The sequence below is a fragment of the Salmo trutta genome, chromosome 17 (assembly GCF_901001165.1).
Source record: "Salmo trutta chromosome 17, fSalTru1.1, whole genome shotgun sequence".
NCBI classification, from domain to species: domain Eukaryota; kingdom Metazoa; phylum Chordata; class Actinopteri; order Salmoniformes; family Salmonidae; genus Salmo; species Salmo trutta.
The window spans coordinates 1,506,916-1,530,024 of NC_042973.1; the positions used below are offsets into that span (position 1 = coordinate 1,506,916).

General features: G+C 47.5%; 1 protein-coding gene and 1 long non-coding RNA gene across 2 annotated transcripts in view; both read left to right on the forward strand.

Moving 5' to 3' along the window:
- atp10a (ATPase phospholipid transporting 10A) overlaps positions 1–14,564 on the forward strand; it is a 144,998-nt gene extending 130,434 nt beyond the window's left edge. Inside the window, exons 19-21 of the mRNA XM_029697368.1 lie at positions 458–562; positions 3,052–3,239; positions 12,881–14,564. Of these exons, the coding sequence (XP_029553228.1) occupies positions 458–562; positions 3,052–3,239; positions 12,881–14,564 (1,977 nt within the window). The remainder of the gene's footprint in view (positions 1–457; positions 563–3,051; positions 3,240–12,880) is intronic.
- A 5,280-nt stretch (positions 14,565–19,844) lies between these two features.
- On the forward strand, positions 19,845–20,364 carry LOC115151284 (uncharacterized). Its single transcript, XR_003867254.1, has 3 exons — positions 19,845–19,872; positions 20,161–20,232; positions 20,341–20,364. It is a non-coding gene; the product is annotated as an uncharacterized LOC115151284 (long non-coding RNA).
- Positions 20,365–23,109: the final 2,745 nt, after the last annotated feature.

The window sequence follows — 23,109 nt, forward strand, 5'->3', positions numbered from 1 at the left end:
TAGGATTGGTTACTTTATACCCTACTGTGTGACTTAGGATTGGTTACTTTATACCCTACTGTGTGAGTTAGGATTGGTTACTTTATACCCTACTGTGTGAGTTAGGATTGGTTACTTTTGGAACACTTTGATGGATGAACTTACAATACATGTAATAACCCTGTCATGACATCTTATACTATCTCTCACTCACACACACACACACACACACACACACACACACACACACACACACACACACACACACACACACACTCACTCTTTCTCTCTCTCTCACTCACTCAGACACTCAGACACTCACTCACTCAGACACTCACTCACTCACTGACTCTCACACACTCTCTCTCTCTCTCTCTCTCTCTCTCTCTCTCTCTCTCTCTCTCTCTCTCTCTCTCTCTCACACACACACACCCTCTCTCACCACTGATCCCGTTGTCTGTCTGTCCATGTCCTCCAGGCCTATGCTGACTCCGATGTGGACCTGTTGAGCTGGGGAACGCCCATTACCACCCTGGCCCTGTTTACTATACTGATACACCTGGGCTTGGAGACCAAGACCTGGGTAAGGTCACACTCTCCCCTACGTATTCCCCTACGTATTCCCCTGCGTATTCCCCTACGTATTCCCCTGCGTATTCCCCTGCGTATTCCCCTGCGTATTCCCCTGCGTATTCCCCTGCGTATCCCCCTACGTATTCCCCTGCGTATCCCCCTACGTATTCCCCTGCGTATTCCCCTGCGTATTCCCCTACGTATTCCCCTACGTATTCCCCTGCGTATTCCCCTGCGTATTCCCCTGCGTATCCCCCTGCGTATCCCCCTACGTATTCCCCTACGTATTCCCCTACGTATTCCCCTGCGTATCCCCCTACGTATTCCCCTACGTATTCCCCTGCGTATTCCCCTGCGTATTCCCCTGCGTATCCCCCTACGTATTCCCCTACGTATTCCCCTGCGTATTCCCCTGCGTATTCCCCTGCGTATTCCCCTGCGTATCCCCCTACGTATCCCCCTACGTATCCCCCTACGTATTCCCCTGCGTATTCCCCTGCGTATTCCCCTGCGTATTCCCCTACGTATTCCCCTGCGTATTCCCCTGCGTATTCCCCTACGTATTCCCCTGCGTATTCCCCTGCGTATTCCCCTGCGTATCCCCCTACGTATTCCCCTACGTATTCCCCTACGTATTCCCCTGCGTATCCCCCTACGTATTCCCCTACGTATCCCCCTACGTATCCCCCTACGTATTCCCCTACGTATTCCCCTGCGTATCCCCCTACGTATTCCCCTGCGTATTCCCCTGCGTATTCCCCTGCGTATTCCCCTGCGTATTCCCCTACGTATTCCCCTGCGTATTCCCCTGCGTATTCCCCTGCGTATTCCCCTGCGTATCCCCCTGCGTATCCCCCTACGTATTCCCCTACGTATTCCCCTGCGTATTCCCCTGCGTATCCCCCTACGTATTCCCCTACGTATCCCCCTGCGTATCCCCCTGCGTATCCCCCTACGTATCCCCCTGCGTATCCCCCTACGTATTCCCCTACGTATTCCCCTACGTATCCCCCTACGTATTCCCCTGCGTATTCCCCTACGTATTCCCCTACGTATTCCCCTACGTATTTACTGATTGTCTAATCGAATTTATTTTCAAGTACTTTCAAAGCCTCAATTACAAAATATTGAGTATGGGCTACTTTGTAAATCAATTAATTTGAAATCTAAGTGAAGGGTTTTGGAATTTTTTTTTAGGATGAATAAAAGCCTTTTTGAATTTCCAGTGAATCAAGTCATTTGGAGTTGTTAATTCATAGATAGACCTCGTTGATTAGATTGAACCAGAAGACTGCAGCGTCAGTGACTGTATATCAGGCTGACAGTTAGTGCTCTAATCCTGTTTTTTCCTCTCTTCCTCCTCTCCCCTCTTCCTCCTCTTCCTCTCCCATCTTCCTCCTCTGTTCCTCCTCTTCCCTCCTCTTCCTCCTCCTCTTCCTCCTCTCCCCTCTTCCTCCTCTTCCTCTCCCATCTTCCTCCTCCTCTTCCTCCTCTCCCCTGTTCCTCCTCTCCCCCCTCTCCATCTTTCTCCGCTTTTGCCGCTCCCATCATCTTCCTCCTCTGTTCCTCCTCTCCCTCCTCTTCTTCATCTTCCTCCTCTCCCCTGTTCCTCCTCTCCTCCCTCTCCATCTTTCTCCTCTCCATCCTCTTCCCTCCGCTTCCTCCTCTCCTCTCCCCTCCTCTCCTCCTCTCCCCTCATCTTCCTCCTCTCCCCTCATCTTCCTCCTCTCCATCCTCTTCCTCCTCTCCATCCTCCTCTCCCTCCTCTTCCTCTTCTGTCCTCTCACTCTCTCCTCCTCTCCCTTCCTCTCCCTCTTCTTCCTCTTCTCCCCTCCTCTCCCCTCCTCTCCCTCTTCTCCCTCCTCTTCCCTCTTCTCCCTCCTCTTCCCTCCTCTCCCTCCTCTTCCCTCTTCTTCCTCCTTTCCCCTCATCTTCCTCTTCTGTCCTCTCACTCTTCTTCCTCCTCTCCCCTCCTCTTCCCTCTTCTCCCTCCTCTTCCCTCCTCTCCCTCCTCATCCCTCTTCTTCCTCCTTTCCCCTCATCTTCCTCTTCTGTCCTCTCACTCTTCTTCCTCCTCTCCCCTCCTCTTCCCTCTTCTCCCTCCTCTTCCCTCCTCTCCCTCCTCTTCCCTCCTCTCCCTCCTCTTCCCTCTTCTTCCTCCTTTCCCCTCATCTTCCTCTTCTGTCCTCTCACTCTTCTTCCTCCTCTCCCCTCCTCTTCCCTCTTCTCCCTCCTCTTCCCTCTTCTCCCTCTTCTCCCTCCTCTTCCCTCCTCTTCCCTCCTCTCCCCTCCTCTTCCCTCTTCTCCCTCTTCTCCCTCTTCTCCCTCCTCTTCTCCCTCTTCTCCCTCCTCTTCCCTCTTCTCCCTCCTCTTCCCTCCTCTTCCCTCCTCTTCCCTCCTCTTCCCTCTTCTCCCTCTTCTCCCTCCTCTCCCCTCCTCTCCCCTCCTCTTCCCTCCTCTTCCCTCCTCTTCCCTCCTCTCCCCTCTTTTTCCCTCCAGACGTGGATGAACTGGTTGTCCATCACCTTCAGTGTGGGTCTGTTCTTTACTGTGGCTCTGTGTTACAACGCCTCCTGTCCCACGTGCTACTCCCCCTCCAACCCTTACTGGACCATGCAGAGACTGCTGGGGGAACCACTCTTCTACCTGCTCTGTGTCATCACTCCTGTAGCCGCCCTGCTGCCCAGGTTAGTAAGGGGGAGGTGTGTGAGTGTGTATGAGTGTGTGGGGTGTGCAGGTTGTTGTTTAAGAGTCCTCTGTTATTAATTAACAGCCTTTCAATGTTTATTCCAAGTAACTGGTATTTCTATCCCAGATGTGCGCTGTCTGGTCTGTCTGTCTGGTCTGTCTGTCTCTGTCTGGTCTGTCTGGTCTGTCTGTCTCTGTCTGGTCTGTCTGTCTGGTCTGCCTGTCTGTCTCTGTGTTGTGTCGTCTGGTCTGTGTTGTGTCGTCTGTCTGGTGTGTCTGTCTCTGTGTCGTCTGTCTCTGTGTTGTCGTCTGCTCTGTCTGTCAAATCAAATAAAATGTTATTTGTCACAAGTGCCATATACAACAGGTGTAGTAGACCTTACAGTGAAATGCTGAATACAACAGGTGTAGTAGACCTTACAGTGAAATGCTGAATACAACAGGTGTAGTAGACCTCACAGTGAAATGCTGAATACAACAGGTGTAGTAGACCTCACAGTGAAATGCTGAATACAACAGGTGTAGTAGACCTCACAGTGAAATGCTGAATACAACAGGTGTAGTAGACCTTACAGTGAAATGCTGAATACAACAGGTGTAGTAGACCTCACAGTGAAATGCTGAATACAACAGGTGTAGTAGACCTCACAGTGAAATGCTGAATACAACAGGTGTAGTAGACCTCACAGTGAAATGCTGAATACAACAGGTGTAGTAGACCTTACAGTGAAATGCTGAATACAACAGGTGTAGTAGACCTTACAGTGAAATGCTGAATACAACAGGTGTAGTAGACCTTACAGTGAAATGCTGAATACAACAGGTGTAGTAGACCTCACAGTGAAATGCTGAATACAACAGGTGTAGTAGACCTCACAGTGAAATGCTGAATACAACAGGTGTAGTAGACCTTACAGTGAAATGCTGAATACAACAGGTGTAGTAGACCTCACAGTGAAATGCTGAATACAACAGGTGTAGTAGACGTCACAGTGAAATGCTGAATACAACAGGTGTAGTAGACCTCACAGTGAAATGCTGAATACAACAGGTGTAGTAGACCTTACAGTGAAATGCTGAATACAACAGGTGTAGTAGACCTTACAGTGAAATGCTGAATACAACAGGTGTAGTAGACCTCACAGTGAAATGCTGAATACAACAGGTGTAGTAGACCTCACAGTGAAATGCTGAATACAACAGGTGGAGTAGACCTCACAGTGAAACGCTGAATACAACAGGTGTAGTAGACCTCACAGTGAAATGCTGAATACAACAGGTGTAGTAGACCTCACAGTGAAATGCTGAATACAACAGGTGTAGTAGACCTCACAGTGAAATGCTGAATACAACAGGTGTAGTAGACCTCACAGTGAAATGCTGAATACAACAGGTGTAGTAGACCTCACAGTGAAATGCTGAATACAACAGGTGTAGTAGACCTCACAGTGAAATGCTGAATACAACAGGTGTAGTAGACCTCACAGTGAAATGCTGAATACAACAGGTGTAGTAGACCTCACAGTGAAATGCTGAATACAACAGGTGTAGTAGACCTCACAGTGAAATGCTGAATACAACAGGTGTAGACCTTACAGTGAAATGCTGAATACAACAGGTGTAGTAGACCTCACAGTGAAATGCTGAATACAACAGGTGTAGTAGACCTCACAGTGAAATGCTGAATACAACAGGTGTAGACCTCACAGTGAAATGCTGAATACAACAGGTGTAGTAGACCTTACAGTGAAATGCTGAATACAACAGGTGTAGTAGACCTCACAGTGAAATGCTGAATTCAACAGGTGTAGACCTCACAGTACCGGTACAGAGTCAATGTGGAGACTATATACAGGGTGTTACGGTACAGAGTCAATGTGGAGGCTATATACAGGGTGTTACGGTACAGAGTCAATGTGGAGGCTATATACAGGGTGTAACGGTACAGAGTCAATGTGGAGGCTATATACAGGGGGTACCGGTACAGAGTCAATGTGGAGGCTATATACAGGGTGTTACGGTACAGAGTCAATGTGGAGGCTATATACAGGGTGTTACGGTACAGAGTCAATGTGGAGGCTATATACAGGGGGTACCGGTACAGAGTCAATGTGGAGGCTATATACAGGGGGTACCGGTACAGAGTCAATGTGGAGGCTATATACAGGGTATTACGGTACAGAGTCAATGTGGAGGCTATATACAGGGTGTTACGGTACAGAGTCAATGTGGAGGCTATATACAGGGTGTTATGGTACAGAGTCAATGTGGAGGCTATATACAGGGGGTACCGGTACAGAGTCAATGTGGAGACTATATACAGGGGGTACCGGTACAGAGTCAATGTGGAGGCTATATACAGGGGGTACCAGTACAGAGTCAATGTGGAGGCTATATACAGGGGGTACCGGTACAGAGTCAATGTGGAGACTATATACAGGGGGTAGCGGTACAGAGTCAATGTGTGGGGGACCAGTTAGTTGAGGTAATTGAGGTAATGTAGGTAGAGTTAAAGTGACTATGTATAGATAATAAACAGAGAGTAGCAGCAGTGTAAACGAGGGGTCTGGGTTGCCCTTTGATTAGCTGTTCAGGAGTCTTATGGCTCGGGGGTAGAAGCTGTTAAGGAGCCTTTTGAACCTAGACATGACGCTCCAATACATTTTTTTATGTTACCTTTGTTTAACTAGGCAAGTCAGTTAAGAACAAATTCTTATTTTCAACGACGGCCTAGGAACAATGGGTTAACTGCCTTGTGAGTCTTTGACAATTTTTAGGGCTTTCCTCTGACACCGCCTGGTATAGAGGTCCTGGATGGCAGGAAGCTTGGCCCCGGTGATGTACTGGGCCGTACGCACTACCCTCTGTAGTGCCTTGCGGTCGGAGGCCAAGCAGTTGCCATAACCAGGCAGTGATGCAACCAGTCAGGATGCTCTCGACGTATAGAACCTTTTGAGGATCTGATCTCAAGCCAAATCTTTTCACTTACCTGAGGGGGGAATAGACTTTGTCTTCATGATTGTCTTGGTGTGTTTGGACCATGATAGTTTGTTGGTGATCAGGCCTACCACTGTTGTCATCGGCAAACTTGATGATGGTGTTGGAGTCGTGCCAGTCATGAGTGAACAGGGAGTACAGGAGGGGACTGAGCACGCACCCCTGAGGGGCCCCCATGTTGAGGATCAGCATGGCGGATGTGTTGTTTCCTACCCTCACCACCTGGGGGCGGCCCGTCAGGAAGTCCAGGATCCAGTTTCAGAGGGAGGGGTTTAGTCCCAGGGACCTTAGCTTATTGATGAGCTTTGAGGGAACTATGGTGTTGAACGCTGAGCTGTAGTCAATGAATAGCCTTCTCACATACAGTTGAAGTCGGAAGTTTACATACACCTTCGCCAAATACATTTAAACTCAGTTTTTCACAATTCCTGACATTTAATCCTAGTAAAAATTCCCTGTTTTAGGTCAGTTAGGATCCCCACTTTATTTTAAGAATGTGAAATGTCAGAATAATAGTAGAGAGAATAATTCATTTCAGCTTTTATTTCTTTCATCACATTCCCAGTGGGTCAGAAGTTTACACACTCAATTAGTATTTGGTATCATTGCCTTAAACAATTTAAACTTGGGTCAAACATTTTGGGTAGCCTTCCACAAGCTTCCCACAATAAGTTTGGTGAATTTTGTCCCATTCCTCCTGACAGAACTGGTGTAACTGAGTCAGGTTTGTAGGCCTCCTTGCTCGCACACGCTTTTTCAGTTCTGCCCAGAAATTTTCTATAGGATTGAGGTCAGGGTTTTGTGATGGCCACTCCAATACCTTGACTTTGTTGTCCTTAAGCCATTTTGCCACAACTTTGGAAGTATGCTTGGGTCATTGTCCATTTGGAAGACGCATTTGCGACTAAGCTTTAACTTCCTGTCTGATGTCTTGAGATGTTGCTTCAATATATCTTCCAAGCTGTTTAAAGGCACAGTCAACTTAATTTTCCTGCCTCATGATGCCATCTATTTTCTGAAGTGCACCAGTCCCTCCTGCAGCAAAGCACCCCCACAACATGATGCTGCCACCCCCGTGCTTCACGGTTGGGATGGTGTTCTTCGGCTTGCAAGCCTCCCCCTTTTTCCTCCAAACATAACAATGGTCAAATAGTTATATTTTTGTTTCATCAGACCAGAGGACATTTCTCCAAAAAGTAAAATCTTTGTCCCCATGTGCAGTTGCAAACCATAGTCTGGCATTTTTAATGGCAGTTTTGGAGCAGTGGCTTCTTCCTTGCTGAGCAGCCTTTCAAGTTATGTCGATATAGGACTCGTTTTACTGTGGCTATAGATACTTTTGTACCTATTTCCTCCAGCATCATCACAAGGTCCTTTGCTGTTGATCTGGGATTGATTTGCACTTTTCGCACCAAAGTACGTTCATCTCTAGGAGACAGAACGCGTCTCCTTCCTGAGCGGTATGACGGCTGCGTGGTCCCATGGTGTTTATACTTGCCTACTATTGTTTGTACAGATGAACGTGGTACCTTCATGCGTTTGGAAATTGCTCCCAAGGATGAACCAGACTTGTGGAGGTCTGCAATTCTTTTTTTTTAAGTCTTAGCTGATTTCTTTTGATTTTTCCATGATGTCAAGCAAAGAGGCACTGAGTTTGAAGGTAGGCCTTGAAATACATCCACAGGTACACCTTCAGTTGACTCAAATTATGTCAATTAGCCTATCAGAAACTTCTAAAGCCATGACATCATTTTCTGGAATTTTCCAAGCTGTTTAAAGGCACAGTCAACTTAGTGTATGTAAACTTCTGACCCACTGGAATTGTGATACAGTGAATTATAAGTGAAATAATCTGTCTGTAAACAATTGTTGGAAAAATGACTTGTCATGCACAAAGTAGATGTCCTAACCGACTTGCCAAAACTATATTTTGTTAACACGAAATGTGTGGAGTGGTTGAAAAACTAGTTTTAATGACTCCAAACTAAGAGTATGTAAACTTCCGACTTCAACTGTAGGTGTTCCTTTTGTCCAGGTTGGAAAGGGCAGTGTGGAGTGCAATAGAGATTGCATCATCTGTGGATCTGTTGGGGCGGTATGCAAATTGGAGTGGGTCTAGGGTTTCTGGGATAATGGTGTTGATGTGAGCCATGACCAGCCTTTCAAAGCATTTCATGGCTACAGACGTGAGTGCTTAGTGTTCTTGGGCACAGGCACTATGGTGGTCTGTCTGGTCTGGTCTGTCTGGTCTGTCTGGTCGGTCTGGTCTGTTTGGTCTGGTCGGTCTGGTCTGGTCTGTTTGGTCTGGTCTGTTTGGTCTGGTTTGGTCTGTCTGGTCTGTCTGGTCTGTCTGGTCTGGTCTGGTCGGTCTGGTCTGTCTGGTCTGGTCTCTGGTCTGTCTGGTCTGTCTGGTCTGGTCTGTTTGGTCTGTTTGGTCTGGTCTGTTTGGTTTGGTCTGTTTGGTCTGTTTGGTCTGGTCTGTTTGGTTTGGTCTGTCTGGTCTGTTTGGTCTGGTCTGTTTGGTCTGGTCTGATTTAGTCTGTTTGGTCTGGTCTGTCTGGTCTGGTCTGGTCTCTGGTCTGGTCTGGTCTGGTCTGGTCTCTGGTCTGGTCTGGTCGGTCTGGTGTGGTCTGGTCTGTCTGTCTGTCTGGTCTGGTCTGTTTGGTTTGGTCTGTTTGGTCTGGTCTGTCTGGTCTGTCTTGTCTGTCTGGTCTGTCTGTCTGGTCTGTCTGGGACTGTGTCCCAAATGGCACCCTATTCCCTGTATAGTGCCCTACTTTAGACCAGAGCCCTGTATAGTGCCCTACTTTATACCAGGGCCCTGTATAGTGCCCTACTTTAGACCAGGGCCCTGTATAGTGCCCTACTTTAGACCAGAGCCCTGTATAGTGCACTACTATTGACCAGGGCCCATATAGGGAATAAAAGTAGTCCACTTTATATAGGTGTCTGAGTCTCAAAGCGAACACTTGGCTCCTAAGCCCTTTATCAAGTGGCCACTTGCTGATGTGTTCGATAGTGATAGTCCACAAGTGTTTTGTCCAAAATGAACATTGAGACGATACGCACTCGAAGTAAAAAAACAATCTAAATCCATTTGTGAGCATTTTTCCGGGACCTGTCTTGTACTAGCATGACTCGTTATGGAACATGGGCAGTGCACTCAGGCAGTGACAGACGCAAACTCAGATAGACAGGGAGAAAGTTGTAAAAACAAAACCACTCTCTCCTTAGAGAGATTCAAGTTATTCAATGTCCACATCACCAAGGATCTAACATGGTCCAACACAACGCCTCTTCCCCCCTCAGGAGGCTGAAAGGATTTGGCATGGGCCCTCAGATCCTCCAAAAAATGTATTCAGCTGCACCATCGAGAGCATCTGTGGTTAGCTTCATCTGTGGTTAGCTTCATCTGTGGTTAGCGTCATCTGTGGTTAGCGTCATCTGTGGCTAGCTTCATCTTGGTTAGCTTCATCTGTGGTTAGCTTAATCTGTGGTTAGCTTAATCTGTGGTTAGCTTCATCTGTGGTTAGCGTCATCTGTGGTTAGCTTCATCTGTGGTTAGCTTCATCTGTGGTTAGCTTCATCTTGGTTAGCTTCATCTTGGTTAGCTTCATCTGTGGTTAGCTTCATCTTGGTTAGCTTCATCTGTGGTTAGCTTCATCTGTGGTTAGCTTCATCTGTGGTTAGCTTCATCTTGGTTAGCTTCATCTGTGGTTAGCTTCATCTGTGGTTAGCTTCATCTGTGGTTAGCTTCATCTGTGGTTAGCGTCATCTGTGGTCAGCGTCATCTTGGTTAGCTTCATCTTGGTTAGCTTCATCTGTGGTTAGCTTCATCTGTGCTTAGCTTCATCTGTGGTTAGCGTCATCTTGGTTAGCGTCATCTGTGGTTAGCGTCATCTTGTTTAGCGTCATCTTGTTTAGCTTCATCTTGGTTAGCTTCATCTGTGGTTAGCTTCATCTGTGGTTAGCTTCTGTGGTTAGCTTCATCTGTGGTTAGCTTCATCTGTGGTTAGCGTCATCTGTGGTTAGCGTCATCTGTGGTTAGCGTCATCTGTGGTTAGCGTCATCTGTGTTAGCTTCATCTGTGGTTAGCTTCATCTGTGGTTAGCTTTATCTGTGGTTAGCTTCATCTTGGTTAGCTTCATCTGTGGTTAGCGTCATCTGTTGTTAGCGTCATCTGTTGTTAGCTTCATCTGTGGTTAGCTTCATCTGTGGTTAGCTTCATCTGTGGTTAGCGTCATCTTGGCTAGCTTCATGTGTGGTTAGCGTCATCTGTGGTTAGCTTCATCTGTGGTTAGCGTCATCTGTGGTTAGCTTCATCTGTGGTTAGCTTCATCTGTGGTTAGCTTCATCTGTGGTTAGCGTCATCTGTGGTTAGCGTCATCTGTGGTTAGCTTCATCTGTGGTTAGCTTCATCTGTGGTTAGCTTCTCTTTCGTTTCATATGAAATGGTAGGCTCAGGTTTAGCTAAATGGAAAAGTGTTTGTGTACATTATCAAACGTCAGATATACCCCTCCTTCAATCACTAAACTCATCTGCTAAATGGAAAAATGTGTGACTAAGACCTCGGAAAATTACTTCCAAATGAATTACAGATTTATTTATTTTTGTTGACTTATTCAGACTATTTTTGATGACTAAGTAGTTTTGACGATGTTGTTGCTAGGTAACACTGAGATTCATGGGAAGAAGTTTCTGCCAAGGACGCCGAGTCCACAAATGATGCCCACTCAATAGAGAGGCTTGCGAAGGGCTCAATGGAGCCCTCGATTTTTATTTTATTTTATTTCACCTTTATTTAACCAGGTCGGCCAGTTGAGAACAAGTCCTTTATTTAACCAGGTCGGCCAGTTGAGAACAAATTCTCATTTACAACTGTGACCTGGCCAAGATAAAGCAAAGCAGTGCGACACAAACAACAACACAGAGTTACACATAAACAAACGTACAGTCAATAATACAGTAGAAAAGAAAAATAGAGAAATCTACGTACAGTGTGTGCAAATGTAGAAGAGTAGGGAGGTAGGCAATAAATAGGCCATCGAGGCAAAATAATTACAATTTAGCATTAACACTGGAGTGATCGATGTGCAGATGATGATGTGCAAGTAGAGATACTGGGGTGCAACAGAGCAAGAGGGTAAGTAATAATATGGGGATGAGGTAGTTGGGTGTGCTATTTACAGATGGGCTGTGTACAGGTACAGTGATCAGTGAGCTGCTCTGACAGCTGATACTTAAAGATAGAGAGGGAGATGTAAGTCTCCAGCTTCAGTGATTTTTGCAGTTCGTTCCAGTCATTGGCAGCAGAGAACTGGAAGGAAAGGCGGCCAAAGGAGGTGTTGGCTTTGGGGATGACCAGTGAAATATACCTGCTGGAGCGCGTGCTACGGGTAGGTGTTGCTATGGTGACCAGTGAGCTGAGATAAGGCAGGGCTTTACCTAGCAGAGACTTGTAGATGACCTGGAGCCAGTGGGTTTGTCGACGGATATTTAGTGAGGGCCAGCCAACGAGAGCGTACAGGTTGCAGTGGTGGGTAGTATATGGGGCTTTGGTGACAAAACGGATGAAACTGTGATAGACTACATCCAATTTGCTGAGTAGAGTGTTGGAGGCTATTTTGTAAATGACATCGCTGAAGTCAAGGATCGGTAGGATAGTCAGTTTTACGAGGGTATGTTTGGCAGCATGAGTGAAGGAGGCTTTGTTGTGAAATAGGAAGCCGATTCTAGATTTAATTTTGGATTGGAGATATTTGATGTGAGTCTGGAAGGAGAGTTTACAGTCTAACCAGACACCTAGGTAATTGTAGTTGTCCACATATTCTAAGTCAGAGCCGTCCAGAGTAGTGATACTGGACAGGCGGGCAGGTGCGGGCAGTGATCAGTTGAAGAGCATGCATTTAGTTTTACTTGCGTTTAAGAGCAGTTGGAGGCCACGGAAGGAGAGTTGTATGGCATTGAAGCTCATCTGGAGGTTAGTTAACACAGTGTCCAAAGAAGGGCCAGAGGTATACAGAATGGTGTCGTCTGCATAGAGGTGGATCAGAGAAGTACCAGCAGCAAGAGAGACATCATTGATGTATACAGAGAAAAGTCGGCCCGAGGACTGAACCCTGTGGCACCCCCATAGAGACTGCCAGATGTCCGGACAACAGGCCCTCCGATTTGACACACTGAACTCTATCAGAGAAGTAATTGGTGAACTCGATGACTCGACAACTACCGTTTAAGATTGACTCGTGAACAGGCATATCGAGTGATGGAGTGCTCGAAGTGTTCCGTTTGAGGTTCAAACATTGAATGCCCGAGTGCCCGACAATGGTGCAATCTGGTCAAAAGTAGGGACCCATAAGGCTCTATTCAAAAGTAGCCAACCCGTAGGGCTCTATTCAGTAGTGCACTATATAGAGAGTATGGTTTCATCACCCTGACTCAGGTCCGTGTGGCTCAGTTGGTAGAGCATGGTGTTTGCAACGCCAGGGTTGTGGGTTTGATTCCCACAGGGGAATTTTTTTTAATGAAATGTATGTATTCACTACTGTAAGTCGCTCTGGATAAGAGCGTCTGCTAAATGACTAAAATGTTTTTAAAAAAGTAAAAATTTCTCCTCTCCTTTCTCTCTCTCTCTCCATTCAGATACTTCTACAGAGCGTGTCAGAGCTCTCTGTTCCCCACTCCAGTCCAGGTCGGCAGGCAGCTTGACAAACTGCCCAGTGACACCCGTAGAAACATCCTCAGTCTCAGCCGGGTCCAGGCCGGGTCACTTCTTCATCTCAGACCGCCCTTCCTGTCTTCGCTTTCCTTCGCCGGACCCTTGACTAAAGACTGCAGCCACAGGACCACCTCCACCCAGAACCAGTACAGCTTCACCAGGGGCCCGGCCAAGAGCCCCGGGGGCTGTCTGGACCTGTCCTTACGAGGGGATAAGGCTGGGAAGGTTCAGGGGAAGAGCTGGGGCAGTCTTAGAGACAGCCAGAGGAGGCTTGAAGATGATGATCAGTACACACTAGCCTCCACAGAGACTGATACTCTGCCTTATACCAAAGTCAAAGAAGCTCCTCGGCCTGAGGCTGGAGCTGGGAGTATGGCTGGAGCTGGGAGTATGGCTGGGGCTGGGAGTATGGCTGGAGCTGGGAGTATGGCTGGGGCTGGGAGTATGGCTGGGGCTGGGAGTATGGCTGGGGCTGGGAGTATGGCTGGGGCTGGGAGTATGGCTGGAGCTGGGAGTATGGCTGGGGCTGGGAGTATGGCTGGAGCTGGGAGTATGGCTGGAGCTGGGAGTATGGCTGGAGCTGGGGCTGGAGCATGGACTGGGAGTATGGCTGGAGCAGGGGCTGGGAGTATGGCTGGAGCTGGGGCTGGGAGTATGGCTGGAGCTGGGGCTGGGAGTATGGCAGGGCCTGGGAGTATGGCAGGGGCTGGAGCAGGGGCTGGGAGTATGGCTGGAGCAGGGGCTGGGAGTATGGCTGGAGCTGGGGCTGGGAGTATGGCAGGGGCTGGAGCAGGGGCTGGGAGTATGGCAGGGCCTGGGAGTATGGCAGGAGCAGGGGCTGGGAGTATGGCAGGAGCAGGGGCTGGGAGTATGGCTGGAGCAGGGGCTGGGAGTATGGCTGGAGCAGGGGCTGGGAGTATGGCAGGAGCAGGGGCTGGGAGTATGGCAGGAGCAGGGGCTGGGAGAATGGCTGGAGCAGGGACTGGGAGTATGGCTGGAGCAGGGACTGGGAGTATGGCTGGAGCAGGGGCTGGGAGTATGGCAGGGCCTGGGAGTATGGCAGGGGCTGGAGCAGGGGCTGGGAGTATGGCAGGGCCTGGGAGTATGGCAGGAGCTGGGAGTATGTCAGGGACTGGAGCAGGGGCTGGGAGTATGGCAGGGGCTGGAGCAGGGGCTGGGAGTATGGCTGGAGCAGGGGCTGGGAGCATGGCTGGAGCAGGGGCTGGGAGTATGGCTGGAGCAGGGGCTGGGAGTATGGCAGGGCCTGGGAGTATGGCAGGAGCTGGGCCTGATGACCTCCAGGCTCCTCTCACCCAGGACAATGACTGTCAGGACATTACTCTTCTTGATCTCTCGGACCTGAGTCTATCCAGCTTGATCACTTCCACACCCCTTCTGACCACACCCCAGTCAGAAACCATCCAACTGACTCTGCCCCCTGCTGGTGGCTCCCAGTCTGCAGCCTACAGGCGGAACTATGAGAACCATGACACTACGCCACACAGACCACCACCTGACCACAGGTTCCTCCCACCTACAGACAGACCAGACCACCCTCAGACCACCTGTCCTAAAGAACACTCGTGGCTCCAAACCACCTCTCTATGATGTATTATAACCTTTATATCTATATATTATTCCTCTCAGATTTACATGATAGCTCTATTGAATTCTATTTTTCAAGAGGATTATTTTATCAAAGTCATCATCATCATTATCATGTACATTTAGATGTTTTATGTTATAAGTCCAATAGCAGCCGCTTTTTATCTCCATATCAAATCCTTTCTGGGTAACAATTAACTTCCTTAACTTCATTGATTGTTTTCAATTAAAAGGGTTAAAAAAGAAACAAAAAAATTGCTTCCTTGACAATATCAATTTCTCAAGCAAGAATTTAGCTAGGACTGCCTGGGAGTGGTTTGAGTGGGGAGGGGGAAAACAGAAAATTAAAACCTTTTTCTTATTGGTCTATTAACTAATATACCGCATGGTGATGTCACCAGGCAAGCCAAAACGACATCCCACCAAAACAGGCTGAGATTTGAGGTAGTCTTTTCAAACAGCTTTTAACACTAAAAAGGGGCATTATTATAGTTTTCACAATTTCACAGTATTATTACAATATCATATTGTGGAAATATACACTCACCGGACAGTTATTTAGGTACACCCATTTAGTACCGAGTCGAACCCCCCCCTTTGCCTACAGAACAGCCTGAATTCTTTGTGGGCATGGATTATAAAAGGTGTTGGAAACATTCTACAGGGATGTTGGTCCATGCTGAGATGATGGCATCACATAGTTGCTGCTGATTGGACGGCGGTATGTTCATGCCGCCAGCAGCCTGTTCCATCTCATTCCAAAGATACTCTATTGGGTTTGAACAGCAACAGTGTTCACGTGCTGTGGCGTTCAATCGTTGCTCAATTGGTATCAAGGGACCTAAACGTGTGCAAGCAAAACATTCCCCACGGCACCATCCTGTACTATTTGAGACCAGGCGGGATACTGACTCTGCCAGGAGCATGACGCAACAGAAATCGTCATTCGACGGACCAGGCGATGTTTCCACTCCTAAAATGTCCAGTGTTGATCGCTTGTCCACTGGAGCTTCTTCTTCTTGTTTTTAGCTGATAGGAGTAGAACCCGGTGTGGTCGTCTGCTGTATTAGTCCAATCCGTGACGAGGACCGACGAGTTGTGCGATCCGGGATGCTGTTCTGCACACCACTGTTGAACTGCGTCGTTAATTGTCTGTTTATGGCCCGCATGTCAGCTTGCATGGTTCTTGCCGTTCTTCTTCGACCTCTCTCCTCAACGAGCTGTTTTCACCCACAGGACTGTCCGCTGCTTGGATGGTTTTTGTTTGTCGCACCATTCTTGGTAAACCGTAGACACTGTCGTGAGTGAAAAGCCCAGGAGGGTAACCGTTTCTGAGAGACTGGATCCGGCGTGCCTGGCACTGCCGTTCATACCACTCTCAAAGACGCTTAGGTCACTCGTTTTGTCCATTCTGACGTTAAATGGAACAGTAACTGAATGCCTTGCTGCCGGTGTGCCTGCTGTCGGTGTGCCTGCTGTCGGTGTTCCTGCTGCCGGTGTTCCTGCTGTAGGTGTGATCCACTTTTGTGAACATGGTGTTGTACCTATTAAACTGTCTGGTAAAACATAGGAAAATCACGTTTTTGATTGTACTGGGCCTTTTATATAAAAATACAAAAAAAATTCAGAGTAGAGTTTATGCAACTGGACTTTCTATGTTTATTAGAATTTTGGAAGAAAGATGTCCTTTATTTGTAAACTGGAGAGGGTTTTGTTTGAAACCAGAGAGCAGTACCACAGGCTTTCTGTTATCAGTGTGTTTGGAACTATTTCTTCTCTCTGATGGGGAGGAGCACAGAGCTACTGTTCTGCTTCATATCCATCCCCTTCAGCTATACCTGGTAACCTATTCACCCTGTACCAAAGTGGCGTTGCTTTTCAATGTTATTTAATAATAATTAGGTCGGTGTTTATTTCTTCTATTTCACACGTGTACAAGAAGAGTGTATTATACACATGTGAATTGGAAATGTTTTTTTTTTTTTTTGCACATCCCAACCTCCCCCTGAGACACAGCCTCGGAGAGTGGGGTCAAGGCCTGGGATCAGCCATTATTGATGGCGAGCCTGGAGCAATTAGGTTTAAGTTTCTTGCTCAAGGGCACGTCGACAGATTTCCCCCCCCCCGGTCATTTCGGGGATTCCAGCCAGCGACCTTTCGGTTACTGGCCCAACAGTCTTAACCGCTAGGCTTCCTGCCTTTCAGTGTTCCTCCTTAATGTACTGTAAGCAGGGCTTGATGCAGGGCTTGATGCAGGGCTTGATGCAGGGCTTGATGCAGCCAATGCTACCTGCTTGTTTAGAAGTCTGCTTCTCAGAAGCAATGTGCCGTTAACAGTGGGCTATAGCTTGAAAATAAACACATGTGAGACTGGATGAAAACATAATAGTGTTTGTTTCCAACATTAGGGCTGTTTTCATAAAGAACTTAGATTTAGTTTCGTGTTTTTCTTCCTTGCTTGTGTCTTCCTGACCCTATGAGTTACCTGTTGTGCATCCCAAATGGCACCCTATTCTCTGTATAGTGCCCTATATTTGACCAGGACTCATTGGGAATAGGGTACCATTGAGAACTAAAAGTTACTTAGTTAGAGCTATTGAGATTATCGCTGCAAAGCGGATGCTAGTTTCCTACTTTAATCTCAATGTAATCAACTGGCACATTCCAATATGCAGAGAAACTCTGTAACAAGCCAAATCATACACCAACAAGTGGATTTTGTAAACTATTTTTGAATGATGGTTTCTTTTTCACAGTTGATGTAAAATGGGTCATTCCGTATGACATTCTTACAAAAAATGTTTTTCCTAATGCTGTTTGTGTTGTTGTAGAATATTGAAATGGAAGAGTTAATTGCATCCATACCAAAGCCAAATATTTTGTTACTCAACATTATTATATTCTTCAGTTTAGATGAAGTTAAACCATCTCAAAGTGTTGTCAGGTCAGTGTCCATATTGTGATGCTCTCTTTAAGCCAAATACACATAAAGTAAGTGCTGGTTCCTGAATTGCAGGGACGTTTTAAGCAGTCTATGGTTTTCTTGATGTTTTTAAAACGACTGTTTGCTGCCTTTGTCTTTTCATAAATCATACCAGCCTTTATGAAATGTTCCTTTATGTGCCAGGAAGTGTGCCATGTGCCTTAACACTGGATGAATTAAATATATTTCTTCATACATTTTCATCATATTGGTCAGTTAATTGAGAAGGATAACAAATACATGAATCGTTTTTCTTAATGTTTTTTAAACAGACACGATGCAGTAGTACACTTCTTTTCATTTAGAGCGTTTTGGTTGACTGTGTTTGTTTGGATCGGAGTGTAAAGTCTCTATGTTCCCTCCATCTCTGTTCCCTCCGTCTCTGCTCCCTCCGTCTCTGCTCCCTCCGTCTCTGCTCCCTCCGTCTCTGTTCCCTCCGTCTCTGTTCCCAGGTTCCCTCCGTCTCTGTTCCCTCCGTCTCTGTTCCCTTCGTCTCTGTTCCCAGGTTCCCTCCGTCTCTGTTCCCTCCGTCTCTGTTCCCTCCGTCTCTGTTCCCAGGTTCCCTCCGTCTCTGTTCCCTCCGTCTCTGTTCCCTCCGTCTCTGTTCCCTCCGTCTCTGTCCCCTCCGTCTCTGCTCCCTCCGTCTCTGTTCCCTCCGTCTCTGTTCCCTCGGTCTCTGTTCCCTCCGTCTCTGTCCCCTCCGTCTCTGTTCCCTCCGTCTCTGTCCCCTCCGTCTCTGCTCCCTCCGTCTCTGTTCCCTCCGTCTCTGTTCCCTCCGTCTCTGTTCCCTCCGTCTCTGTTCCCTCCGTCTCTGTTGCAACCCTGTTCCTGGACCCTATACACCAGGGGTAGACAACCCTGTTCCCATACCCTTTACACCAGGGGTAGACAACCCTGTTCCTGGACCCTATACACCAGGGGTAGACAACCCTGTTCCCGGACCCTTTACACCAGGGGTAGACAACCCTGTTCCTGGACCCTATACACCAGGGGTAGGTAACCCTGTTCCTGGACCCTATACACCAGGGGTAGACAACCCTGTTCCTGGACCCTTTACACCAGGGGTAGGTAACCCTGTTCCTGGACCCTATACACCAGGGGTAGACAACCCTGTTCCTGGACCCTATACACCAGGGGTAGGTAACCCTGTTCCTGGACCCTATACACCAGGGGTAGACAACCCTGTTCCTGGACCCTATACACCAGGGGTAGACAACCCTGTTCCTGGACCCTTTACACCAGGGGTAGACAACCCTGTTCCTGGACCCTATACACCAGGGGTAGACAACCCTGTTCCTGGACCCTATACACCAGGGGTAGACAACCCTGTTCCTGGACCCTATACACCAGGGGTAGACAACCCTGTTCCTGGACTCTTTACACCAGGGGTAGACAACCATGTTCCTGGACCCTATACACCAGGGGTAGACAACCCTGTTCCCGAACCCTTTACACCAGGGGTAGACAACCCTGTTCCTGGACCCTATACACCAGGGGTAGACAACCCTGTTCCCATACCCTATACACCAGGGGTAGACAACCCTGTTCCCATACCCTATACACCAGGGGTAGACAACCCTGTTCCTGGACCCTTTACACCAGGGGTAGACAACCCTGTTCCTGGACCCTAAACACCAGGGGTAGACAACCCTGTTCCTGGACTCTTTACACCAGGGGTAGACAACCCTGTTCCTGGACTCTTTACACCAGGGGTAGACAACCCTGTTCCTGGACCCTATACACCAGGGGTAGACAACCCTGTTCCTGGACCCTTTACACCAGGGGTAGACAACCCTGTTCCTGGACTCTTTACACCAGGGGTAGACAACCCTGTTCCTGGACTCTTTACACCAGGGGTAGACAACCCTGTTCCTGGACCCTTTACACCAGGGGTAGACAACCCTGTTCCTGGACCCTATACACCAAGGGTAGACAACCCTGTTCCTGAACCCTTTACACCAGGGGTAGACAACCCTGTTCCCATACCCTTTACACCAGGGGTAGACAACCCTGTTCCCGGACCCTATACACCAGGGGTAGACAACCCTGTTCCCGGACCCTATACACCAAGGGTAGACAACCCTGTTCCTGGACCCTATACACCAGGGGTAGACAACCCTGTTCCCATACCCTATACACCAGGGGTAGACAACCCTGTTCCCGGACCCTTTACACCAGGGGTAGACAACCCTGTTCCCATACCCTATACACCAGGGGTAGCCAACCCTGTTCCCGGACCCTATACACCAGGGGTAGACAACCCTGTTCCCGGACCCTTTACACCAGGGGTAGACAACCCTGTTCCTGGACCCTATACACCAGGGGTAGGTAACCCTGTTCCTGGACCCTATACACCAGGGGTAGACAACCCTGTTCCTGGACCCTTTACACCAGGGGTAGGTAACCCTGTTCCTGGACCCTATACACCAGGGGTAGACAACCCTGTTCCCATACCCTATACACCAGGGGTAGCCAACCCTGTTCCCGGACCCTATACACCAGGGGTAGACAACCCTGTTCCCGTACCCTTTACACCAGGGGTAGACAACCCTGTTCCCATACCCTTTACACCAGGGGTAGACAACCCTGTTCCCATACCCTTTACACCAGGGTTAGACAACCCTGTTCCTGGACCCTATACACCAGGGGTAGACAGCCCTGTTCCTGGACCCTATACACCAGGGGTAGGTAACCCTGTTCCCATACCCTTTACACCAGGGGTAGACAACCCTGTTCCTGGACCCTTTACACCAGGGTTAGACAACCCTGTTCCCATACCCTTTACACCAGGGTTAGACAACCCTGTTCCTGGACCCTATACACCAGGGGTAGACAGCCCTGTTCCTGGACCCTATACACCAGGGGTAGGTAACCCTGTTCCTGGACCCTATACACCAGGGGTAGACAACCCTGTTCCCATACCCTTTACACCAGGGGTAGACAACCCTGTTCCTGGACCCTATACACCAGGGGTAGACAACCCTGTTCCTGAACCCTATACACCAGGGGTAGACAACCCTGTTCCTGGACCCTATACACCAGGGGTAGACAGCCCTGTTGCTGGACCCTTTACACCAGGGGTAGACAACCCTGTTCCTGGACCCTATACACCAGGGGTAGGTAACCCTGTTCCTGGACCCTATACACCAGGGGTAGACAACCCTGTTGCTGGACCCTTTACACCAGGGGTATACAACCCTGTTCCTGGACCCTATACACCAGGGGTAGACAACCCTGTTCCTGGACCCTATACACCAGGGGTAGGTAACCCTGTTCCTGGACCCTTTACACCAGGGGTAGACAACCCTGTTCCTGGACCCTATACACCAGGGGTAGACAACCCTGTTCCTGGACCCTTTACACCAGGGGTAGGTAACCCTGTTCCTGGACCCTATACACCAGGGGTAGACAACCCTGTTCCTGGACCCTAAACACCAGGGGTAGACAACCCTGTTCCTGGACCCTTTACACCAGGGGTAGACAGCCCTGTTCCTGGACCCTATACACCAGGGGTAGACAACCCTGTTCCTTGACCCTATACACCAGGGGTAGACAGCCCTGTTCCTGGACCCTATACACCAGGGGTAGACAACCCTGTTGCTGGACCCTATACACCAGGGGTAGACAACCCTGTTCCTGGACCCTATACACCAGGGGTAGACAACCCTGTTGCTGGAGTACTGCAGGTACTGCAGGATTTTATCCCAACTAGGCACCACACTGAGCTACTGAGCTAATTGAACAGTTCAGTGAATACCTAAATTCAGTGAATACCTAAATTCAGTGAATACCTAAATTCAGTGAATACCTAAATTCAGTGAATACCTAAATTCAGTGAATACCTAAATTCAGTGAATACCTAAATTCAGTGAATACCTAAATTCAGTGAATACCTAAATTCAGTGAATACCTAAATTCAGTGAATACCTAAATTCAGTGAATACCTAAATTCAGTGAATACCTAAATTCAGTGAATACCTAAATTCAGTGAATACCTAAATTCAGTGAATACCTAAATTCAGTGAATACCTAAATTCAGTGAATACCTAAATTCAGTGAATACCTAAATTCAGTGAATACCTAAATTCAACACACCCACTCTTCCAGTTCGTTTCAATCAAAAACATGAAGTGGCTGATGCCCTCTGGGACCAAGGTTGCCTATGCCTGGTCTATATAGTGCACTACTTTTAATGAACCAGAGTTCTTATCAAAAGAAGTGCACTATATAGGAAATAGGACATATAAGTGTACTGAATGGGGAAGCCTGTTCTACTCATTCTAGTTCTGTGGAAAAGGGTGTCATTTAGGCTGCATACACGGTTGTAACTCTTTCCCTCTTACATTTCACATGGTTGTTACTGTTGTTCACATGGTTGTTACTGTTGTCTTGTTTACATGGTTGTTACTGTTGTCTTGTTTACATGGTTGTTACTGTTGTCTTGTTTACATGGTTGTTACTGTTGTTTACATGGTTGTTACTGTTGTTTACATGGTTGTTACTGTTGTTTACATGGTTGTTACTGTTGTCTTGTTTACATGGTTGTTACTGTTGTCTTGTTCACATGGTTGTTTATATTGTCTTGTTTACATGGTTGTTTATATTGTCTTGTTCACATGGTTGTTACTGTTGTCTTGTTCACATGGTTGTTACTGTTGTCTTGTTCACATGGTTGTTACTGTTGTTTACATGGTTGTTTATATTGTCTTGTTCACATGGTTGTTACTGTTGTCTTGTTTACATGGTTGTTACTGTTGTCTTGTTTACATGGTTGTTACTGTTTTGTTCTAAGCGTTCTGGTCTTGTTTTAAAGGCATCATTCTGTGTTGTCTCTTACCTTCATGTGGGGGTTGTTTTTCATACCGCATGTGCAGCAGTTATTGTTTCGTTGTAAGTGTCCGTCTGTTTGGTCTTCTGATGATTCTTTTTTATTACCTTGTTTGTTTTAAGAATAACTGTCAGAATTTAATTCCAAATAAATGTTTAAACTGATACAAAATAAGAACATGTGTATGCAGATTTTCATATTGTTTATGTATATTTGGATTCAGGGACTCATACCGCATCCCATGAAGAACCAGGAACGAGGCATCATTTGGCTCAAACTTTGTATTTATTTTTATTACCTTTATTTTATAACTAGGCAAGTCAGTTAAGAACAAATTCTTATTTACAATGACGGCCTACCAAAAGGCTAAAGGCCTCCGGCAGGGACGGGGGCTGGGATTCAAAATAAATTAAATAAAAATATAGGACAAAACACACATGACGACGAGACAACACAACACTACATAAAGAGAGACCTAAGACAACAACATAGCATGGCAGCAACACATGACATGCCGATGATGCGCTTGAAGTCTGAGCAGAGCAGCTACAGTTGACTGATATCGGCTTGAAAGTCTATGGCAAGACTTGAAAATTGTTCTCTAGCGATGATCAACAACCAATTAGACAGAGCTTGAAGAATTTTTAAAAGAATAATGGGCAAATATTGAACTATACAGATGTGCAAAGCTCTTAGAGACTTACCCAGACATACTCACAGCTCTTAGAGACTTACCC